General features: G+C 39.9%; 1 protein-coding gene across 1 annotated transcript in view; it reads left to right on the forward strand.

Annotated features, from left to right (window-relative positions):
• Positions 1-11,725: 11,725 nt before the first annotated feature.
• The window catches only part of LOC122625460 (G protein-coupled receptor kinase 1), a 133,313-nt gene continuing 123,790 nt past the window's right edge, over positions 11,726-21,248 (forward strand). Inside the window, exon 1 of the mRNA XM_043805544.1 lies at positions 11,726-12,012. Within this exon, the coding sequence (XP_043661479.1) occupies positions 11,900-12,012 (113 nt within the window). The 5' untranslated portion in view covers positions 11,726-11,899. The remainder of the gene's footprint in view (positions 12,013-21,248) is intronic.

Below are 21,248 nucleotides of genomic sequence, written 5' to 3' on the forward strand. Positions count from 1 at the left end.
TATAATTCTCTATGCTGACTTAAGGGTCCTACATATAATTCTCCACGCTGACTTAAGGGTCCGTATAATTCTCTACGCTGACTTCAGGGTCCGTATAATTCTCTATGCTGACGTAAGGGTCCTACATATAATTCTCTACGCTGACTTCAGGGTCCGTATAATTCTCTATGCTGACTTAAGGGTCCGTATAATTCTCTATGCTGACTTAAGGGTCCTACATATAATCCTCTACGCTGACTTAAGAGTCCTACATATAATTCTCTACGCTGACTTAAGGGTCCGTATACTTCTCTACGCTGACTTCAGGGTCCGTATAATTCTCTACGCTGACTTCAGGGTCCTACGTATAATTCTCTACGCTGACTTCAGGGTCCAACAACCTAGGCTTACGTTGATTCAAGGGTACTCGACTAAATTCGGAGCGGCCGCGTATGAAAGACCGCGTCCCCGGACGAAGACGCGAGGTACGAAGAGCCTCGCTGTGGAAGCCGGAACCTAGGCCGAGGGAGCCCGTACAGTTTTATATATAATTATTGTAACCTAGAAATTGAATGAATAAACTCTGCGTCTATATTTAAGCCTAGTTAAGGTTAACTCTGCGCATTATCACTGGGACTCGGGTCGGGAATTCCTCTCTAGCACCACTGTCCTGAAAGAAAGAAATTTCCTGGACGTCCCTGGCCAGCCCTGACTACCCGAGGCACGGCTGAACGTCACAACTACTGCGATTTCTTCGGCACGACAATAAGGACAAAAATTGACAACATAAAAGAAAAAGACAAAATACTACGGCACCGTACCAACCGAAAGAAAAGGTTTATACTGTTCTTTGATATCAGAAATGCAAATAGAATACAGGAAAATATGCAAACGATCATAAAAAACGAAAAACATCTAATAGAATATGTTGACAATCAGACCTCGGTCATCAATGCCACGGAAGAATTAGTAAGAGCAACTACGATAGAAGCAAACCGGAATTTGGGAAAACTGACCCAACAAGTCAATATTATTGCAGAAACCATGAAGGAGCACTTTATGGTATATAAGGTGTCAATTAAATTCCTTATGTTATCAAATCAAGTGCGAAACTGGATTGAAGAGGCAGAAAGCCTACAAGCAACAGCGATCTCAATGGTAACGGACATTGGTGAAGGAAGAATTCATCCTACACTAATTGCGCCTAACAAAATGCTGGAGGAGCTCGAAAAAGTTAAGCAAAAATTAGGACGAAAACAAATGCTACCGGGTGGAATTCAGTTATACAATTACCACTGATCTATAAACTGATGAAGGCACAAGCTATGTTGAAGGATAATGTCCTATTCATTGAAGCAAAATTGCCGATATACAACAATCAGGAAACGGATCTCTTTGAAGTAATCCCAATACCACTGTGGACAAACGGAACAAAGCTTATTCCGAAATTGAATTCTAAATATTTTGCGTTCAATACAGACATAAACGCGTATCACCTAATGTCTGAAATGGAAATTAACCAATGCAGACAAGAGGATTCGACAACATGGCTTTGCGAAAATAATTGGGCATGGAAAAACGCGGATGATCACTCTTGCGAAATATCTCCATTGAAACCAAGCAAGGCACACTCATGCGAAATGATGGAATTCCAAGGCAATTCGTTCATCAAAGAGATAAGTGGATCCAACCGTTGGCTATTTAGACTGTTTCGGAATACAACAGCTAATATAAGATGCAACGAACAGCATCAAGTTATAAGACTGCCCAATCAAGGCATTATACAACTACCTGCAGGATGCACAGCAATATTAGGGGATACAACAATTATTACTCCTCAAAAAGTAATTTCGACAGCGTCTGAAATGTCTATCTTTCCCAGTTTACGAATTATAGATGACAAAGAAACATGGAACGTGGTCCCGCTGAAGCACTTGATTGTCAACAACACTAATGAACTACAAAATCTTCAAATGCGCATCAAGACTCTGAAAAATAACAAAGTACACATTGATGACTTGATTTTCCACACGGCAAGCGGACACTCGGCTCTAGCGTTGACAACGATTATCATAATTATAATGGTCATTTATATCCGGAGGCAACGCATAAATGAGAGACAACTACTGGCCGTACACTTTCCCCCCCCGGAGAATGTCTAAAGATGTGTTTAGACATGATAAGTAGACAAACTATAAATATGTTCTATTTATGGGCTGCAATAAACATGTCACCGGACAACATAAGTGGCAACTACAAAGAAGTACGATTGCAGTGGTCTATCGCCGAAGTGTTAAGAGATATGATCACGCGGGAGGTGATTAGCGCGGTCATAGGTCACAAATATAGATTTAAGATAAGTCTCAGCTGCATCGACCAACGCAGACTGCAGCGTCTTACAAGCGCTGCATTATATAATTAGATGATAAGAACCTATGTAAGAATGAATAAAAGGCGATGCCCTCGCAGAAGCGAGTCAGTTAGATTCAAACAACAGAATTGAACTCATTAAGTGTACGCATTAGTTTATAGTGTGAACACCTATTCTACGCCACAAACCATCCAGACGGCAAAGCCCATAGCGGCACTAGCATACTTATCAGAGGTCGCATCAAACACCACCTTCATAACAGAACTGAAATGGACTACGTGCAATCCACTTCCATAAGCATGCAATCTAGCAACGGCCCCGTCACTCTAGCTGCAGTCTACTGCCCACCTCGTTTTGTAGTTTCTGAGGACCAATTCTTGGAATTTCAACGCACTCGGTAAACGATTTATAGCGGCGGGTGAACACAATGCCATGCACACGCACTGGGGATCACGCCTTTTGGCCCCAAAGGGCAAACAACTTTACAACGCGTTCATTAAGCCACGAAATAAGCTCGATTATGTGACTCCGGGTAGACCTACATACTGGCCAGCTGATCCAAATAAGTTTCCGGATCTCATAGACTTCTCATTAAAAAGAAAGATCCCAAGAAATAATATTACGGCCGGGTCACTTGCAGAACTATCATCTCCTATCGTGTCTCTTGAAACTGTTTGAAAAGGCATTTTTAAAACACATAGCTCCCTACTTAAGAAGGCGAAACACAATACCATCGCATCGATTTGGTTTTCGCAAATATCCGTCATCTTAGATGACGCACAAGCATTTGACCGAGTCTGGCTGGAAGGACTAATGTATAAGATAACAAAACTGCTTCGAATCTTATCTCTTAAAAAAAAAGAGTGTTCTCAATCAGGTGTAACAGTTCGACTTCACACGACCGCGTTATCAATGCTCCAGTCCCCCAAGGTGGTGTGCTGGGCCCCGTTCTTTACACCCTTTACACAGCAGACATGCCTACAAACTATCAGCTCACTTTACGTTTGCTGACAATACCGCAATACTCAGCGATCTCAAATGTCCAGCAAAGGCAACAGAAAAACATGACTGTCATCTTAAAACAGTGGAAAGATGGTTTGCCGACTGCCGCATTAAGATAAACGAGACCAAAAGCAGAAAGTAGACAAACCTGCCCACCATGTACCCTAAACAATACATTCATCCCACAATCAGTCATAGTAACATATCTTGGCGTTCACCTAGATACACGCCTCACCTGGCGGCGACATATAGAATCTAAGAGGACTTATATGAAGCTTAAAGCAGGCAATCTTCACTGGCTTATTAATTGCAACTCTCCGCTTAGTCTGGAAAACAAAGTACTTCTCTACAATACCGTGCTGAAACCCATCTGGACATACGGCTGTGAAATATGGGGAACAGCGTCAAAAACCAACATTGAAATTATTATAGCTCAGTCAGCGATTCTGCGAACTATCAGTGGGGCAGTCATAGCAGACTGAAGCGCAAAGATTCTCCAGCCCAGCAAAGAAATCCTAGGGCCGTCTCTAACTACTACAACTATTTAAAATTTTTTTATAAGAATTAGGTGCGCAATAAGGCTCCTGTAAAATGCCAATAAATCTGCGGTAGTTAATCCTTGACCTTTAGTATCAATTTCAGAAATTTTAATATTTAATGTTGGCCCGAGTATTCAATCTTACTGCAGCAGCGGTCGAATTGGCGCACTCCCACGCCTGGGGTAGTTGTGGATGACATGGTCCTCGTTAAGGATGAAAGGCCTTTAGCGATAGTCGTTGAGATGCTGCCTGGAAGAGAAGGTGTCGGCCGCTGTACTGAGGACAGCAACAGGATTGAACAAGAGGGCAGTGAATAAGTTTTGTCCCTTAAGGATGCTGTTGAAAGCAACGCTTCCAACAGCTAGCGTCAGCATGCAGGGTGTTTTAAAAATATACGATAAAATATATATAAATAAACGACAAATATATTATTATTTAATTTTGCTGAATTCAAATCTTGGATGTCAAAAATGACTCATTAATTAATTACAGAACTCCATTTCCATCCACTAAACACAATAATACAAAGAGTTCGGCATTTCAAATAAACACATTTTATATATATTGTTATATTAATTGATAAGCTATAACACTAGATTAAGAACACAGCGATTTATCACACAAACAACACATACACTTGAGATAGGTTTGTCATTGCAAAGGGATAGGCAGGAGACAGGACAAGGAGACAAGATATCAGAACAGGACTTGATAATGGAATTAACAGACACATGGGCAGAGAAGCTAGGGGTAGGGGCTCTGTATACCAAAGTTATGACGTTAACGAAGGCGCTGGTGAGTTTAAGTCGAGCGAAAACAATATACTGGTGAAAGAAGAAAAAATTAAATGGTATGAGGAGATGGTACTAAACGCCTTTGTTTCGGCTTTAAAGCGCTCGAATCGCAGGACAAGAGCACTAAGGAAATTCAAAAACAAGGTCAAGAGAAGGAAGAGCCCCAGAAGTTAGAAACCCCCAGGGAAACAGGTTTTTGGGCGCAATACCAGTGTGGTGAAAATAAACAACCTTCGTTTTCAATGCCGTTTACCATGCCGAATATGAATGGATGGCTGACGATTTATTGATTTCCATTGTTTTTAGAGAACATTTCTTGAGTTCGCTTGTTTTATCCGCAAAGCAAGACGAGTTTTCCGTTATGACGCGTTCTATGATTTTGTTATCAACCGGTGAACTGCATTGTGAAGTTTCAATTTTTTTTTTTTCGACAATACATTCATTTTTCTGAATTATGAATTTTCTGTCCTCGCGACACAGAATATCTCTTCTTAAAAGTACATTTTCGCTAAGCAAATTGTCTTCCACCATCAGCTTTTCAGTTTCGTACACAATTCCGCCAATTGAGATTTTTGCAAGAAGTTTCTGGGTGCAAACGAATTTTCCGTCATCAAAACCGTTTAATGTGACAGCACAACATTGTGATATGCCTACATCTTCAGCAAATGATTGCCGATTAAGCGTACGTGTACTTCCATGATCCACAAATGGATCCGTTGACTGATATTATTTTGCAAATGTCCGAATGGGTATTAGTATGGATTTTATTAATGTTTGGTTCCGCCTTTGGTTTTTCGGGACAACTGGCTGAGTTGCGTGTGGTACGATTGCAACGGGGCTTGCCCTGAGGTTCAGGACATTTCGAGGAATAATGTCCTACCTTTTGACAGTTATAGCACTTTACTGCAATTTCTATTTTGCGCTGGCAACACGATGCTCAAACACCAGTACATCTCCATCTATGACGGGAATGTATTTGGCGTGAGAAAAGTCGGTAATCCGTGCACTTGCTACTGCCAGGGCGATGAGCGTTATGAAGGCGAACCTGCAATCCAAACGTAGAATGAGACCACGGCGTATTTACTTAAATCTGGCTCCCTATTAAAGAATATGCTACCATATAGAATATGGTAGAATCTTATTTGTGGTTGTCCTTATGGACCACCCTCCCCTTAATAAGAACAGGCGTTCCCAGGTGTGCCTGCACTTTTTGTTCTGTGCACAATGGAGTTAGTTTGTTTCCTAACCTTTTATAGTGTGGAGGATCTCGACCGGTTTCTCCTGAGTGACAGAATTATTATATTCTATCGTTGCCCTCAAGACTAGTTCTGTCGTACCGCTGTTTTTTTTTTGGCTAACTTAAGACACCTGGCTATTTCTGTCAAGGTGCTGTGGAATCGTTCCACTTGACCGTTTGACAAGCTATGCAGCGGGGCCGCGTTCACAATGTCAATGTGGTAGCTGTTTTTAAGTAACGATGTGATAGTTTCCGAATTGAAGGCGGCTTCATTGTCGCAATATATTCTTTTTATTTTGGGGAACAAATTTACGAGTTGAAGCAGGGGCCCTGTGACGTCCACAATTGTTCTGGACAGCACTGGTTGCACTATTGCAAACTTCGAGAACTTGTCAACGCATGTTAAGAATTGCCTCTTATCATCAATGTGGAGCATTTCGCCGGTATAGCTTGGTATGTGTGTTTCGAGCTCCTTTTTCTTTGGGTGCCTGTCATATTTGGCTTTGGTACATATTTTGCAATTTGCAACCACTTCTTTTGTTAGGCTGCTCATTTTGGGGAATAGTAATAGTCTTGCTTGGTATTTTCCTGAGCCGCCCTGTGTGTTCTGTCGTGATAAATTCCAACTGCTATATTGATAACGTCTATCACAATATTCTTACAGTATCGAAACTGCGTAGCCGGGAAATGAGCAATTAAATCATGTTGAAAACCTGCCAGGGTGGGCAGATCGCAGTGTATCGCTTTTACGACTTCGGGGTTCACGACCTCCTTCAGTATTTCCAAAATGGTGCTTTTGTCGGCGAAATTGATTAAGTGACGAGTTTTACTGCGAAACAACACCAAGCTTCGCTTTAGTCGGAAACGTTCTTCTTCTATAAAAATTTGATTTCAGAAGCAGTTTACTGGTTGGTCTGTCGCTTCGACCGTGTTGGTCAGTGACAGTTCTCTGTGAATAGTCGCAACGTCTGACTGAGGTTCATTTTGTAGGGCAATAATGTTCTGCCTGGAAAGAGCGTCAGCCACATGGTTGTCTTTACCCGGATTTTTGCGTTATGATCATCCATAAACGCTTTCCACCTTTTTATCTGCGGATTTGGATTAGGTAGTATTGTAACTTGCCTAAAGCCCACACTATGGCCCACAATTTTCTTTCATTCATGACGTAGTGTGACTCGCTCTCTTTTAGGGTCCTAGAGATCATAGTGATGGGTCTTTTATCTTGTGATAGAACCGCACCAATACCGTTCGCGGAAGCATCCGTCGTTAGATCGAATGGCTTCTGCATCTCTCTGCAAATCACCGAACTCAATAGGAGTTTTCTTGGACATGTGCTTGCTGATAGAGACATTTTCTCTTTTCAACAAGCTTGTCAAAGGCCTCGCGATCGCCGCAAAGTCTTTAACGAAGCAACGGTAATAACTGGATAGGCCCAAAAATGACCTTAGCTCATACAAATTTGTAGGCTCTGGGTATTCCTTTATGGCCTTTACCTTTTCTCGGTCGGTTTTTGCACCTCCATTGGTGACAATAAATCCCAGATATTCAACGCTTTGCTTAAAAAAGGGCGTCTTCTCGTTGGATACCTTCATGTTGGCAACGCACAGGTTTTTAAAAACCCAATATATATGCCTAGCATGGTCGTCTTGATTTTCAGAAAAAATAATGACGTCATCTACATAAACATAGCACGATTTGCCAATTTGTTCCCGTAAGACGTCGTTGATCGCTCTTTGGAAGATGCTTCCCGCATTCTTCAACCCGAACGGTAATCGACAAACGAGATCTTCTCACGGTCATGCTCGGCCAAGTATATCTGGTGGTAGCTGGACTTCAAATCTAACGTTGTAAAGTACTTGGCTTTTTCTAAGTTTGCCAGTATCATGGGGATGTTTGGCATTGGGTACTTATCAGCAATGGTTTTTTCGTTAAGCTTCCTAAAGTCTATAACCAAACACTTATTTTTGTTCCCCAGCTCATCATGGCCTTTTTTGTCCACAACCCATGTTGGGTTGTTGTACGGTGACCTTGAGGTTTTAATAATGCCTTTCTGCAGTAAGTCTGCGATTTCTCGCTTAACAAACTCAGATACACCCATTGGGTGCGGGTTTAATTTGGAATATACCGGCTTATTATGCGAATTGTGGCAAACAGAAGTGTTAAACGGCAGTGCCTCGTTAGAGGCAGAAAATGCCTTAGATCTGTTTGCGATCATTTTTCGGAATTGAACTTTTACAGGTTCCGGTACGGCGATGTCATTTACGTTAGTAAGATTTACATTGTCGCAATAATGATGCCGCGCCCTCATATTCGCTGTCATTTTTATCGTCAGCCTGTTGCATAGTGTTCTGCAACCTCTGACGCCTTTGACCGGTCATACGTGCGGAGCCAAATCTTTTAGGGCCCCGAACACTTTCGGACTTGGTATTTGTAGGCTGACCGCTTCCAAAGGAAGTCAGCTGCCTATGTTGAGTCACGGTAGAGCCTATTTTCATAGGCTCAGGTAGCTGCCCGAGTTCAGGGCAGAACTATTTTGTTGGGGCCTATTCTGTTTTTTGTAAAAATGGGGGTTCTTCCCTTGGCCATCTTCGGCCCTGCTATGTTTTCCCTGCGGCTCCCTTGAGCGGTTTTGGTTCTTTCGGTGCTCATAGGTGAGTGCCTTGTCCTCCAAAGCCTTTGCATATGTAGCAGCAAAGGTAGTGCGCTCTATGGTAGCCTCGGATTCCCTAGCTAAAGCCAAAGCTGAGGACAAATCCTTGGCAAGACTATGGCCCTCAAGGGTTTCCTAAGGCCAGCAATAAATGCATGGAGAGCATCCTCTCTAACTTTATTATAAAACAGAATGGCACTGTCCGGTTCGTGTGTCATAACGATCTTATTCGTTATTAACGTCAACCGCTTTTCTACGTCGTCGAAGTATTGCATTAGGCTAAGTTCTCCATGCCTAACTGTTTCAAGTCCCTGTCTAAGGACACGCATCGACGTTAAGACCGTGTTATGCGCAACCAATAGCCCTCTTGCCGATCCCCTGATTTTATTTCTGATGATCGACACTGCCTGGTAGAGTGCCTCGCTACCGTGATATGGTTTGAAAATCTCGTATGCCGCCTGACACATAGTCATCTTGTTCTCCCGTAAAATCTGGCATGGTCTTAACGATGTCAAGCTTGACTTCACACCGAATGTTTGGCTCTACGGTTATTCTCTAGTTAACTTCTACATGTGGTGCTTCCACGCGCAAGTTTTGCATTTGTTGTTTCATCTCGTCCAATTGTGACTGGAACGCCTGCTTCAATCTAGCTTCCTGCTGGGCTAAAGCCTGGCTAACAGATCCAGATATAATTGCCTGTAACTGGGCAGCGTCTATGTCTGTACTGCTATCTATCGTAGTAGGACGAAAGCCTTCCGATTCTAAATCCCACTCGTCGTCACTATTACACTCGACCTTGATATCTCTATATGCACCTGCCCAACTCATTGACCATTGGTTGGCACCGCACACTTAATTCTTTCCGAGCACAGTTGATCGGTTTTCGCTATTTACGTGCGCGAGAAATAGAAGTCGACGAAAAAACTCTTCCCTCAAAAGAAAAGGTTTGCGCAAAGGAATAATTTTTTCTTGTTTATTATTTATTCCTTTGGGCAGCAATAGCTCACAATAACTTGGGGTATGATGTACAATTTACCCTTGGTATAAGTATGCAATGGAAAATGCCGAATTGAACTCACTTATCAAACTTACATGGTATGGTAGTTAAGAAGTAACTACCCTAGATACTAGGTTCTAAATAATCGTCGGGCGCCTATTAGCTTTTTCCTCCCGTCCGGATGTCTTCTGCGACTCCAGACGCTGGTGGTTCTCCTTCCAGAGTCCTCGGTGTCCGGCTGTTAAGCCAGAGAGTGGTGACTTCTTACGAAGATTGGGATGGAGGGCGTGACTTTGCCCCCTTGGTCGATCGTTGGCCTTTTGGCTCAGCGAGAATGTTCGTGCAGTAGCTGGAGTAGCTGTTCTTTATTGTTAAAGTACTAGCTTTAAACTGAATACGAAGAATCGAGAAAATATGTATTTACCCTAGCTCCAATGCTTCACGCCATAAACCCATGGTCGACAAGTCGACTCAGCATTTATGCAGCGCAATTCGGTACCCCGGATACTGGGGAACTCAGTTGGGGCGCATCAGCATTATTTGTATGAAGCTATTTAGTTACTAGGGCATTATAAACGTAAACTATGTGGCTGCTGACTCAAATATATTGAGCGCTCTATTAGTTGTTAACTTATATTTTGTTTTTCAACGTTGGGATCACGTTTGCTAGACATATTAAAATGATTATGCTTTATTTCGTTATGCGCTGGATAGGCAAGAATATCTCTTAACAGGTCGTTACAAAAATCGTAATTATTAATGCCGTTGATGCCGTGTGTTGATATTTCCGAATCGGTTAACTCACCCTTTTCACCAATAGCTAGCATTCTATAGAAACTGCAAATATTAGCCTTCGATCATCCCAACGATATGCGGTTGGAAAGGAGTTAACGCGTCTAATGAATTGCTGCGAGTCTAAGGACTTGATGGATGATGGGTTGAATTGCGGGAGAAGGGATATTTCCGTACGAACTATTCATGTTTTCAGATACCGTTGGGCCGCGGTTGTATAAGTAGTTTGGCGGAATCGGGGTATATGGATTTTCGTTATATATTTGACGTTGTTGCGAATGTGTATTGTATTGATTTAAGTCATAGTGTGGCTGTGAATATGTGCCGAAAGGTGCCGTTGTTGCGTTACAGTGTCCCAAATGAGCGTGAGGAATCGGAAAATTTATTTTTGGCTATGACATATTACAAATTATGACGAATTAACGAGATATGAACATGTTGCGGAAAAATCGAATGTTGCGAAAAGACTGCGACATTATCGTGTTACTGTGACGTGATTACGTTAACGTGCTGCTGAGACGTAGCAACATTATCGTGTTGCTGTGACGTAACGATATCATTCTGTTGCTGAGACGTAGTAACATTAGCGTGTGACGCACTCGATCGCGAAAAGACTTTGTTGAGACGTGTTAGGCATACGAATGTAACCATGTGCACTACACTCCATAATTTCGTTTGCGTTTTGAGCGTTTTCGATTGGTGATCGTTGGTTCACTCTCGCCTCCCTCGGCGCATTCCCTTTTTATATTTTCCAACACCGAATGTGTACATATGGAACTTATAAGGATGCCACCAGGTTGAGTTTTAATTGGAGTGTGACACACTTTTGAATAAACCCGATAGTTAAGCGGGAAACAGCTGTACATATATAGCAAAATACAATAATATAAAAACTAAAAAACATTGTTAATTAATAATTTCAAATATCACTCAAACACACCTGTGAACGAGGTAAAAACTAGTGATGAATGCAGCAAAACAAACAGAAAAATAACAACTTTTGTAACAATAATATATGTAAAAATATTTGCAACTAAGAAAATTCAATAAATTATATTTACTTATTCGACACTTATAATAATCGGTAGCTTAAGATATATAATATTCAGTATTTAAAGAAAAGTATTCAGTATTTCTTTGTTTATTGCGAATTCCGCCGCCCAAAGACCTCGAACAAAATTTGTACACTACAAAGGTTGTGTTTTTTTTAAAAGATTTTTTTATTTGTATGGAATTTAACAATACGGTTTAACAATAGGCCTTAAAACTATTAATTTCAAATGAAATTAACTTTTTGTGAGAAGAGGCTATAATTTAGCAGTGCTTACGGGGTGCACTTTATTTAAGTTCATTTATACGGTCACACTAGATATGACCGAAAAGTTCTTGAATATACATACTATTTATTTTTGTTGACAATAATGAAATTAATATAATCAATTTAAAAATGAGTCGTTTTAAAATCAGTATGTGGGAAAACGATCTATAAACAACTGTATATGATATTACACACGAAAGATAACCAATAAGCAAAGGCAATGGCTGATTTGGAAGCAGTTTTGGCTGATGTCAGCTATTTAATGGCAATGGAAAAGTCAAAATGTACTCCAGCTGCAAGGGCAAGCAAGAAATTAAATTTACCAGACCCGAGGTATTAATTTTGTATAATAAAGTAACAATTACATTTATATATACATTATACATACATTAACTTTAATGTATTCGTTTTATGTAGTTCGTTTTACCAATTGTTATTTGTTATAGATCGTATATATTTTCTATAGTTTTTTTAAAATATTATTTTTCCGAAATTGTTCAAATAAATCTTATCATTTAATTTTTATACGCTTGGTATTGCAAGTTACTTTAATATTTTTCTCACTTGGAAGTGAACAGTTTATACTTTGGGTCAAAGCCGAGTCAGATAGTGTCAGCTCAAACAAAATAAAGAAAAAACGCAAATTATTCTTAAACTGGACCATGAACGGTGAAACTAGAACTGATCGATGACCTTCAAAAAACATTTAGGAAAATTCTCAGCACAGTCGATGAACTTGTATTTGAATTAATTTGATTGAAAAATTTGAGGATATTCTCACTTCTAAATCTTTAGTTTGGGGGGAGATTTACGCGCCTCAAAAATGCATTCCTACTTAACCCTTGCTAAAGGAATTTATCTATTTAATTGCAGCCATCAGCAGCACCGTCAAAATTCTCTGGCTAAGTCAATTAATTAGATATTTATTTAGTATGTTTAATACGACATAGATCGTAGACCTGACCCCACAAAATAGAAAAGCTATGTAACTGAATTGGAAACCGTTCGCTCACTGAAAATTTCCGATAGCAACTATACCTTTTAATTTTTACAAAACAGATAATCGACTCACATTACTGATTTACTAAATTGCATTAAGGAGGGGAATAACTGAGACAGTGCAACGCTGCACAGTGGCGCATTAGGTACATATACTGAATTTTAAGCAAATTGTTGATGATAACGGATGTTGTCGTGGGATATTCGCCAGGTAATAGTTCAAAAAGGTTGAATACAAACAATAATTCAAATCGGTTCAGTATTTTAGAAGTTACACGTGTTCAAAGTTGAACCTTTTTTGGGTTGCAAAAAAATCAGGTATTTTTTGTAGAAAATTCGGACTTTGCGGTCGATTTTTAGGTAAAATATATAACCGACCGGCTTGGTTATGGTATCTATGGAAAGGGTCATCAAATCTCGGTTAAACCAAGGTTGAATAAATGTATAATATTCTTTGCACGTGCAGGAATACCTGTTTTACCGAAGTACTAATTTTCACCTATTTTTCAACTTTGATGGAAAACAAAGAATGGGATTCTACCGGATACTGGGTTTGGCGTATGAGGTGTTGTTCTTGAATATGTTCTTTATCATAATCAAAAGAGATCGGGTCCCACCCCGAATTTCCCAGGCAAAAGATACTTTCAACTCTGCGTAAAAAACGCTCGGCTTAGTGCAAGCGCAGTTGCTGCGCAGTACGAAATTGTATGGCGGGCATACATTTTTTCCTGTATTGGCGGCTTGTTTTTCAATCCCTGACTTTGTATTGATTTTAAATGAATGTATAATGATTAATTATTCTTCAAAAATATTAAATGAACTAACATTCAATGATTATTTTGAACAAAAAGGTAAAAATAGATGAAAAAATTTACAACATAAAAATTTTGTTCTTTAAAATTTATTTAATTCTTTGTTTTTAAAACATTAAATATGTACCATATTAGCATTTTCAGAGAAAACAAATGTAAAGTATTTGTCGAAATTGGATAAAAATTGAGAAAACTGCCTCCAAAAACATTAATTTTTGAGTATAAAATCTACTATTTATCACACCATATTGTATGACCCATTATTCGAAAGGTACTAATTACCTTTCATTTAAAAATAAAGTTATAAAAATATCTCAACTGGTTCAAGAGTTATGATTGTTATTCACCTAAAGTATCTAATGCGCCACTGTGCGCTGGTGTGGATGTCGATGAAAACGAACTTGATGAAATGATGAAAAAAAACGTTTTCAATTTCGAAAAATAAATCAGATAACGGTTAACCACCTTAAATATTTTCTGGGTCTCTGCAACTATTATAGATCTTTAATAAAAAACTGTGTCACAATAGGAACCTCTGTTACGAGATTTTTAAAGGCGAAAACGGAAGTCAAGGCAAATCAATAGAAAACAAGGGAGAATGATATAGTCGATTTCCCCGATTATCTGATACCCGTTACTCAGCTAGTGAAGGAACTGCGAAGGAGAAATTTAAGCACTGACAGTTTTTGGCAACAAGATTTTTGGCAAATCTAGAAAAATTTACAAGCGTAACAAATATGTGAAAAAATATCAAAACATTTTCAAAAGTGTGTGCGTGGTAACATGCATTAACAAACTTACGCTTTCGAACAGTCTCTGGAAACTGTATGCTTAATTTCAACTCTAGCTTTTGTAGTCTCTGAGATCTCGACGTTCATACGGACAGACGGACATGGCCAGATAGACTCGGCTATTGATCCTGATCAAGAATATACATACATATATATAAATTATATGGTCGGAAACGCTTTCCTAGTATACTCTTTTACTCTACGAGTAACGAGTATAAAAATCCAGCTGTAGTTCAACTTATCCCAATCATTTAATACACTAAACAAGATTTTAGCATCAGAGGACATAGTTCATGCAGACTGATTTTTTGTACTGTAAAATACGACAGTCGACCACAGTATTTTTGCACACGTATGCATTGTAAATTTGACAAAATTACCCTTTTTTTACGAGTTTATAGACTTTAAATCTATTATATTTTTGATCACCATGTAAAAAACTCTAATGTTCCATTTTCTAAACATGATAATAATTCGAGTACAGCATACAAATACTAATAGCTGAATATATGTAAATAATAATACATACAAAATTTCATAAATTACTTTATACAAGAATGGTTGTCGTTAGAGTATTCAGCTTGCGACGTGGGAAAAATATTCTAAGGCAGTGATTCTTAGGTGTGTATGTCGGCACGTCGTGCCTCAAGAAATCAATTTTGCAATAAACAGGTTGCATATTTGTATTTATTTTATAAATATGAATTTTTAAATATGTATTATTTTTTTATAGTATAAATATATTGTTTTTTATATGTATATATGTATTCCATTACCATAATAATTTGTTTTATAATTTTTTATTGCCTTTTAATTATTTAGTATATGTATTAGTACAAATTATTAGTATAAAAGAAAAAACATCGTAAGTATATTATCATGTAAACTTTTGAGTAGATATTATGTTGGATATATTGGTAAGGGATCCCGTTGCGATTAAAGCTAATCGTTGATTTTATAAGAAACCGAGCATATACAGAGGTGGTCAAAAGTATTTACACAACGAGCTTTATTTTCAATTGAAAATCATGTATTTCACAAAAGTATTTGTATTTCGTTGTGTAAATACTTTTGACCACCCCTGTAATCTTTATTTTCAATTGAAAATAAAGATCGATGTGTAAATACTTTTGACCACCCCTGTAAGCTCCATCAGAGCTTTCCATACATGAGAAAAACTACTCGATAGAATCGGACTTGGAAAAACTAAGGGCACTATCTGATATCATTTTTAATATCGGCAAAATACACATTTAAGTTTCTAAAAATATTTTTTAAAGTACTACAAATCAACTGTGCACATAAGAAATTTTATTGTAGAGAAATGCATTAAATGCACTAATGAAAATAGAGATTTCTCATTAAGTGCTTACTCAAATAATGATAATAATTTTGTGCATAAAATTAATTAATTATAAACGTTTTATTGACGACTGAAAATTAATCTATATATAAAAAAATATATAATATAATTATTAAAAAAGAAGAAAAATATATTTTGATATATATTACCCATATATACGACCCAATTACAATTTTAATGGCCTTCCTTTACATCAATCCCATTAGATCAAAACTGTTTTCTGTTCCAAAACCGTCTTCTCTACGCACACATCCACACATCCACACTTTCTCGCTTATTGTTTTTACCCACACAAGCAAGTGATTTCTTTTTATAGATTTATGTGAGCGATGACAGAAAAAGTGTCTGTATAGTGAAAACCAATGTATGGCCTTTACGCATTTTTTTATTCTAATGTCTTTGGTTTGATCGTACCCCGATTATAACAATCCATTTTATAGACTCTTCCGAACATGGCTATTGGCAGCTTTAAGAAGCTGATATAGGAAAAAATTAATTTTTAAATTTTGAAAACTAGAATCGGTTTTTTCGTTCCTCTTAAAACTAAATTTGTATTTTCAGTTTTGGGATCAGCGGAAGTAGGCATGCCTGCAAGTATAAATACATACATAATTACATACATATGTACATATGAACACATAGACCGCAATATCTTATATTTCTTTATTAATATATACATAGGGTTAATCATTCGATTAAAATTTATCAACTTTACTTAAATATTGATTAATTTTATGTAAAAATTTCAGAATATTCTTGACCTTGCGAGGGGTGTTGTGTTTCTGTAGCCAGATCCTAAGACTTGTGAATTGGAGGCACAACTTACTGAAAATACTTACATATATATGTTGGGTTAACGTTGTCGTTTTCGTTATTGTTCATTGTTTTCTCGATTTTAAGGACTAGCGTTGAAAAACCTCTATGACTGTAGATGGCAAATATTCACGTTTGCACTGCTCAGCCGTTCGTCTCAGACTCCCCGTTTGTAAGTCTTTTTGAAAGGCATTCGGCTTTCCTTTTACTTTCTCGCAGTGCGCACGAGTACACGCACGACATTCGTAACTTTATAACTGTAACTTTTACCCCATAGGCAACTCTACATATTAATGAGGGTTGTCGTAACGATTGTGTAACGATTGTGTATTTGGGTATTTCAAATAAACCATTTAATCTCCGACATATACAATTCCAGCTTTTAAATTTTAAAACTCGATTTTTCCGAACCCAACTCTTAGGGACTTTGCTGTCGCAGTAAAATTGCCCAATAACTTGCGTCTTCAGGTCAATCCGGGATGATGTATGGGCACCTAAAAATCTGAGAATTAAACATTCCACCGTATCCAATGTAATGAAGTGTTCCCAATTCCGAGTGATTTGGTTTTTGTTTAGCCAGGAAATCGTGGAACTGGTCATGGGCATGGACACATGTTCTTCGTTTAAGTGATTTTTATTCAATATTCTTAGAGTTACATATTTGGGACTTAACAGCTAGTGGTTTGCGGCTGCGCTGCTTGCAAAGCGTTGGCAGCAGGCGGCTTATACATAAGTATATATGCTCATACATAAGAGAGCGCGAGAGACTGTGGAATCTGCTGCCACTTGCACTATCAAATGCTCAGCTCTTAGAGCTGTACGTAACCACACTTACGTATTACTATGTTCAAATAGGTATTCGTTAAAACGATATATGCATACGTCACCAATAAAAATATGAATGCTCTAATAAAACGATGAAGGTCTTTAATTGATGACCATAGCGCAAATCGTTTTCTACAAACCAAGCATTACATTGTCGCCATCAAACGAAGTGCACAACTTTTAATTTGAAGATTCTCTAACGTAACAGGTCAATTGAATAGTCCCCGGCCTATGTTTCATCCATTATCACTAATCGACAAAAAAAACTTGGGTTTATTACGCTTGAATATCTTCAAACACTCCGATTATTGAATAAGTATATATATATATATAAATTAATTTGAGTTCGGGTGGCCACAGGGGGATCCCTCGCTGCAGTCTCCGATGATGTGCCGGTTGGCTGATGGTGTCCCTCGCACAGGGGAAGAGGGTGATAAATCCACTTGGAGATTTATGACGATTACGTTGGGAAGATGACTGTCTTCCTTAATGCAACTGGCCTAGGGACTCAGATTGCTATGATCAATATATAAAATTAACGACAGAATGCCGGAGTTGTTGGTTCATGAGCGATGGCTCTTTATTCTATGAATGTCCAAAACGAACTGACTTAAGGCTAACAAAATATGAAACTCATAGCGGCCACTCCAACGGGTAGTGTTTGCTGGCTATGCACGGGCTTCCGGTCAGACGCTGTGTCAGCAGTTTGGCCGGAGCGAGTCTTCGGACGATCGGTCATAGGCTTAACTTTAGTTAACTTGCACGGGCTTCCGGCCAGACGCTGTGTCAGCAGTTTGGCCGGAGCGAGTCTTCGGACGATCGGTCGTAGCCGTCGCCCGGTTAACTTTAGTTAACTACTCCCCCTCGGAATTAAGGCCGCCCTCGGCCGTCTGTAGTTCAGCGATAATCTGCCTAATTTGGCCTGAAGATTTTTTTGCCTCGGTGAAACGCCTAAAAATGAGCCCAATACAGATGAGTGCGCAGCATATTGCTCCTGCAATAGTTGCTACGAGACGTGTTCGATGGTTGTCAATCTCTTCCCTGAACTCCTTGATGAACTCCAAGTTTCGTTCACTCAGACGGTGAAGATACGGGAGGCTGAGGACATCTTGGGTGGCGGTGATGTTCAATAAGGGAAGACTTGCTGTCCCTGGAGCTCTCTTCTGGGTGTTATTGTGGTTGATGAAGAGTGTGTCATTTATAGTGGCCTGTTTGTCAAAGGTTATGAGGTGTGTGCCATGAGTCCAGATTTCTGTGCCGTTGTCCACTCGCACTTTGGCAGACCTATCGTTGATGATAATGATTCCTTCATCTACGTAGGTTATCGGATGCAGGTCACTTTCTTGTACTCGGCAGTGTGCTACCCCACCGGCGTGCAGTTCTTTGGCGCACGAATTCTCTGAAGCTAGGCGGCAGAATGTGGCTCTCGGTGATTCGGAGCAGTTTTTGATGGCGTAAACTTCTCCGCTGCATTCGGCTATGACATTGTCTATGATCTGCAACATCGTTCTACCATGGGCAACTGGGAAAATAGTGATCTTCTTGCAGGCTAATTTAATTTTGGGGAATTTAATGATAAAGTGTAAAATGTTATGGGACAAAAGATCTCCTATAGGTGTGTCGGTGGGTTCCTCAAGCCAAACTGTTTTTAAGTCTTCGTGATCTAAAATGTTCGGACTAACAATGTTAATCCTGGCTATTTATCGGGTATTTATCGGGCACTGTTCTTTCGTTGATCTTGCGGAAGTCGATAACTAGTCTCATTTTCCGGTTGCCATGGTCATCGGTCCCTTTTTTATCTGCAACCCATATCGGGTTGTTGTAAGGGGATACCGACTTCTGAATTATCCCGTTTTTAAGCAGATCTTCAATCTCTTTGTTGACGAAGTCCGCCGCCCCCATTGGGTACAGGTATAATTTTGCGTATATGGGCTCCTCACTAACTGTTCGGATGGTAGCTACCACCGATGTGTTATAGGTCAAAGCCTCGTTAGGGTTTGCAAGAGCCTTCTTCCTAGTCTTCAGCATTTCTAAGAACGCGTTTCTGACTAAGGGTGGCGCATCTGGGCAGTCCACTTCGGTAAAATTGACGTTGGGGCATGGGTGGAATTCAATTTTCTGTTCTCCATTGCCCCATCTGAGGTGGCCGGAGGCCAGACAAAGCGATGCCCCTGCCTGTTTAAGTAGGTCGAGGCCAATGATCGCGTCGAAGGAAGACAAATCAGGTAAAATGAAGAACGTGGCCTTCAAATCAAAAAGTGACACGAAGCATTTTTTCGTGATCGTGGTAACACCATGGAGTGAATGGATGGTGAATGGGGAATCGACGGGGCGAACGCCTTTTAAGCCTTTGTGAGGCCGGATCAAATTTTTTGACGCACCCGTGTCGATGAGGAACTTAATCTCTTTCCCCGCTACTCTTCGTCTGATGACGGGCAGCAGGGATTTTCCCCTAAAAAATTAATCACTTCTAAATCATATTCAGAAATGGTGTCGTCGTCGACTTTGTCCGCCGCGCTGGAGGCTGTGGTTCGTGCCCTCGGCCTGATCTACGCTCTGAGCGATGTGATTAACCCTCTGTCTCTTGTGAGGGCGTGAACGACCGGAGTGGGCGGGCTTCCCGTTTTGGTAGGCCTGTGCCTGAATGAGTTGTCTGAGGCTGAGGCTGAGGACATCTTGGGTGGCGGTGATGTTCAATAAGGGAAGACTTGCTGTCCCTGGAGCTCTCTTCTGGGTGTTATTGTGGTTGATGAAGAGTGTGTCATTTATAGTGGCCTGTTTGTCAAAGGTTATGAGGTGTGTGCCATGAGTCCAGATTTCTGTGCCGTTGTCCACTCGCACTTTGGCAGACCTATCGTTGATGATAATGATTCCTTCATCTACGTAGGTTATCGGATGCAGGTCACTTTCTTGTACTCGGCAGTGTGCTACCCCACCGGCGTGCAGTTCTTTGGCGCACGAATTCTCTGAAGCTAGGCGGCAGAATGTGGCTCTCGGTGATTCGGAGCAGTTTTTGATGGCGTAAACTTCTCCGCGGCATTCGGCTATGACATTGTCTATGATCTGCAACATCGTTCTACCATGGGCAACTGGGAAAATAGTGATCTTCTTGCAGGCTAATTTAATTTTGGGGAATTTAATGATAAAGTGTAAAATGTTATGGGACAAAAGATCTCCTATAGGTGTGTCGGTGGGTTCCTCAAGCCAAACTGTTTTTAAGTCTTCGTGATCTAAAATGTTCGGACTAACAATGTTAATCCTGGCTAGGGTTATTGCAAGCATTAAATTTTGAAATTCCGCCATCAACATGCGGTTTCTAGCAAGCAGTGTTTCATATAGGTGTCCAGTAAGTTGATTAATTTGATTTTGGGTTTTGGTGTTAATTTGGATCTGTCTATTGCTAGACTCGACTAATTTCATTTCGGAAAACCTGATTTTCTCTAAGTCGCTGGCATCTGGTGTCCCTGCTACAACCTTTAGCATAGATCCTAAGAAATCCAAGCTCCTAGCTACTCTGTGATGAACGCCCAACGACTCTAACAAGTCCTGGAGGTGGGCGGTATCCACGCTCAGAAGCTTCTTCATATGGGATAGCGGAAACATGTCTATCATGCTGGTTGTCTCCTCTATTACGCGCCCATATTCTGAGAGGTTTGTTGTGTGCGTGACGTAAGCAAACTCCTCCCATACTAGGATTTCGCCATCTACAACGGGGATGTACCTGGCCTGTGAATAATCGGTAACGTGGGCCGACGCCAAGGACAGGAGTATGCAAAATGTTGCTCCGATCCTGTGAAATTAAACTTTAGCTATTTTTATGCTTATAGAGGGTTTTCCCACCACCGATAAAATGAACCTAAAACAACTATGCCAGTGGCTATGAACCTATAGTAAAAAACAAAGTGCGCCAAGCGGCTTGAAGGTGTAATAACTAATGAATATAAAAAATAAAGTGCGCCAGATGGC

Source organism: Drosophila teissieri, unplaced genomic scaffold (genome assembly GCF_016746235.2).
Source record: "Drosophila teissieri strain GT53w unplaced genomic scaffold, Prin_Dtei_1.1 Segkk10_quiver_pilon_scaf, whole genome shotgun sequence".
NCBI lineage: Eukaryota > Metazoa > Arthropoda > Insecta > Diptera > Drosophilidae > Drosophila > Drosophila teissieri.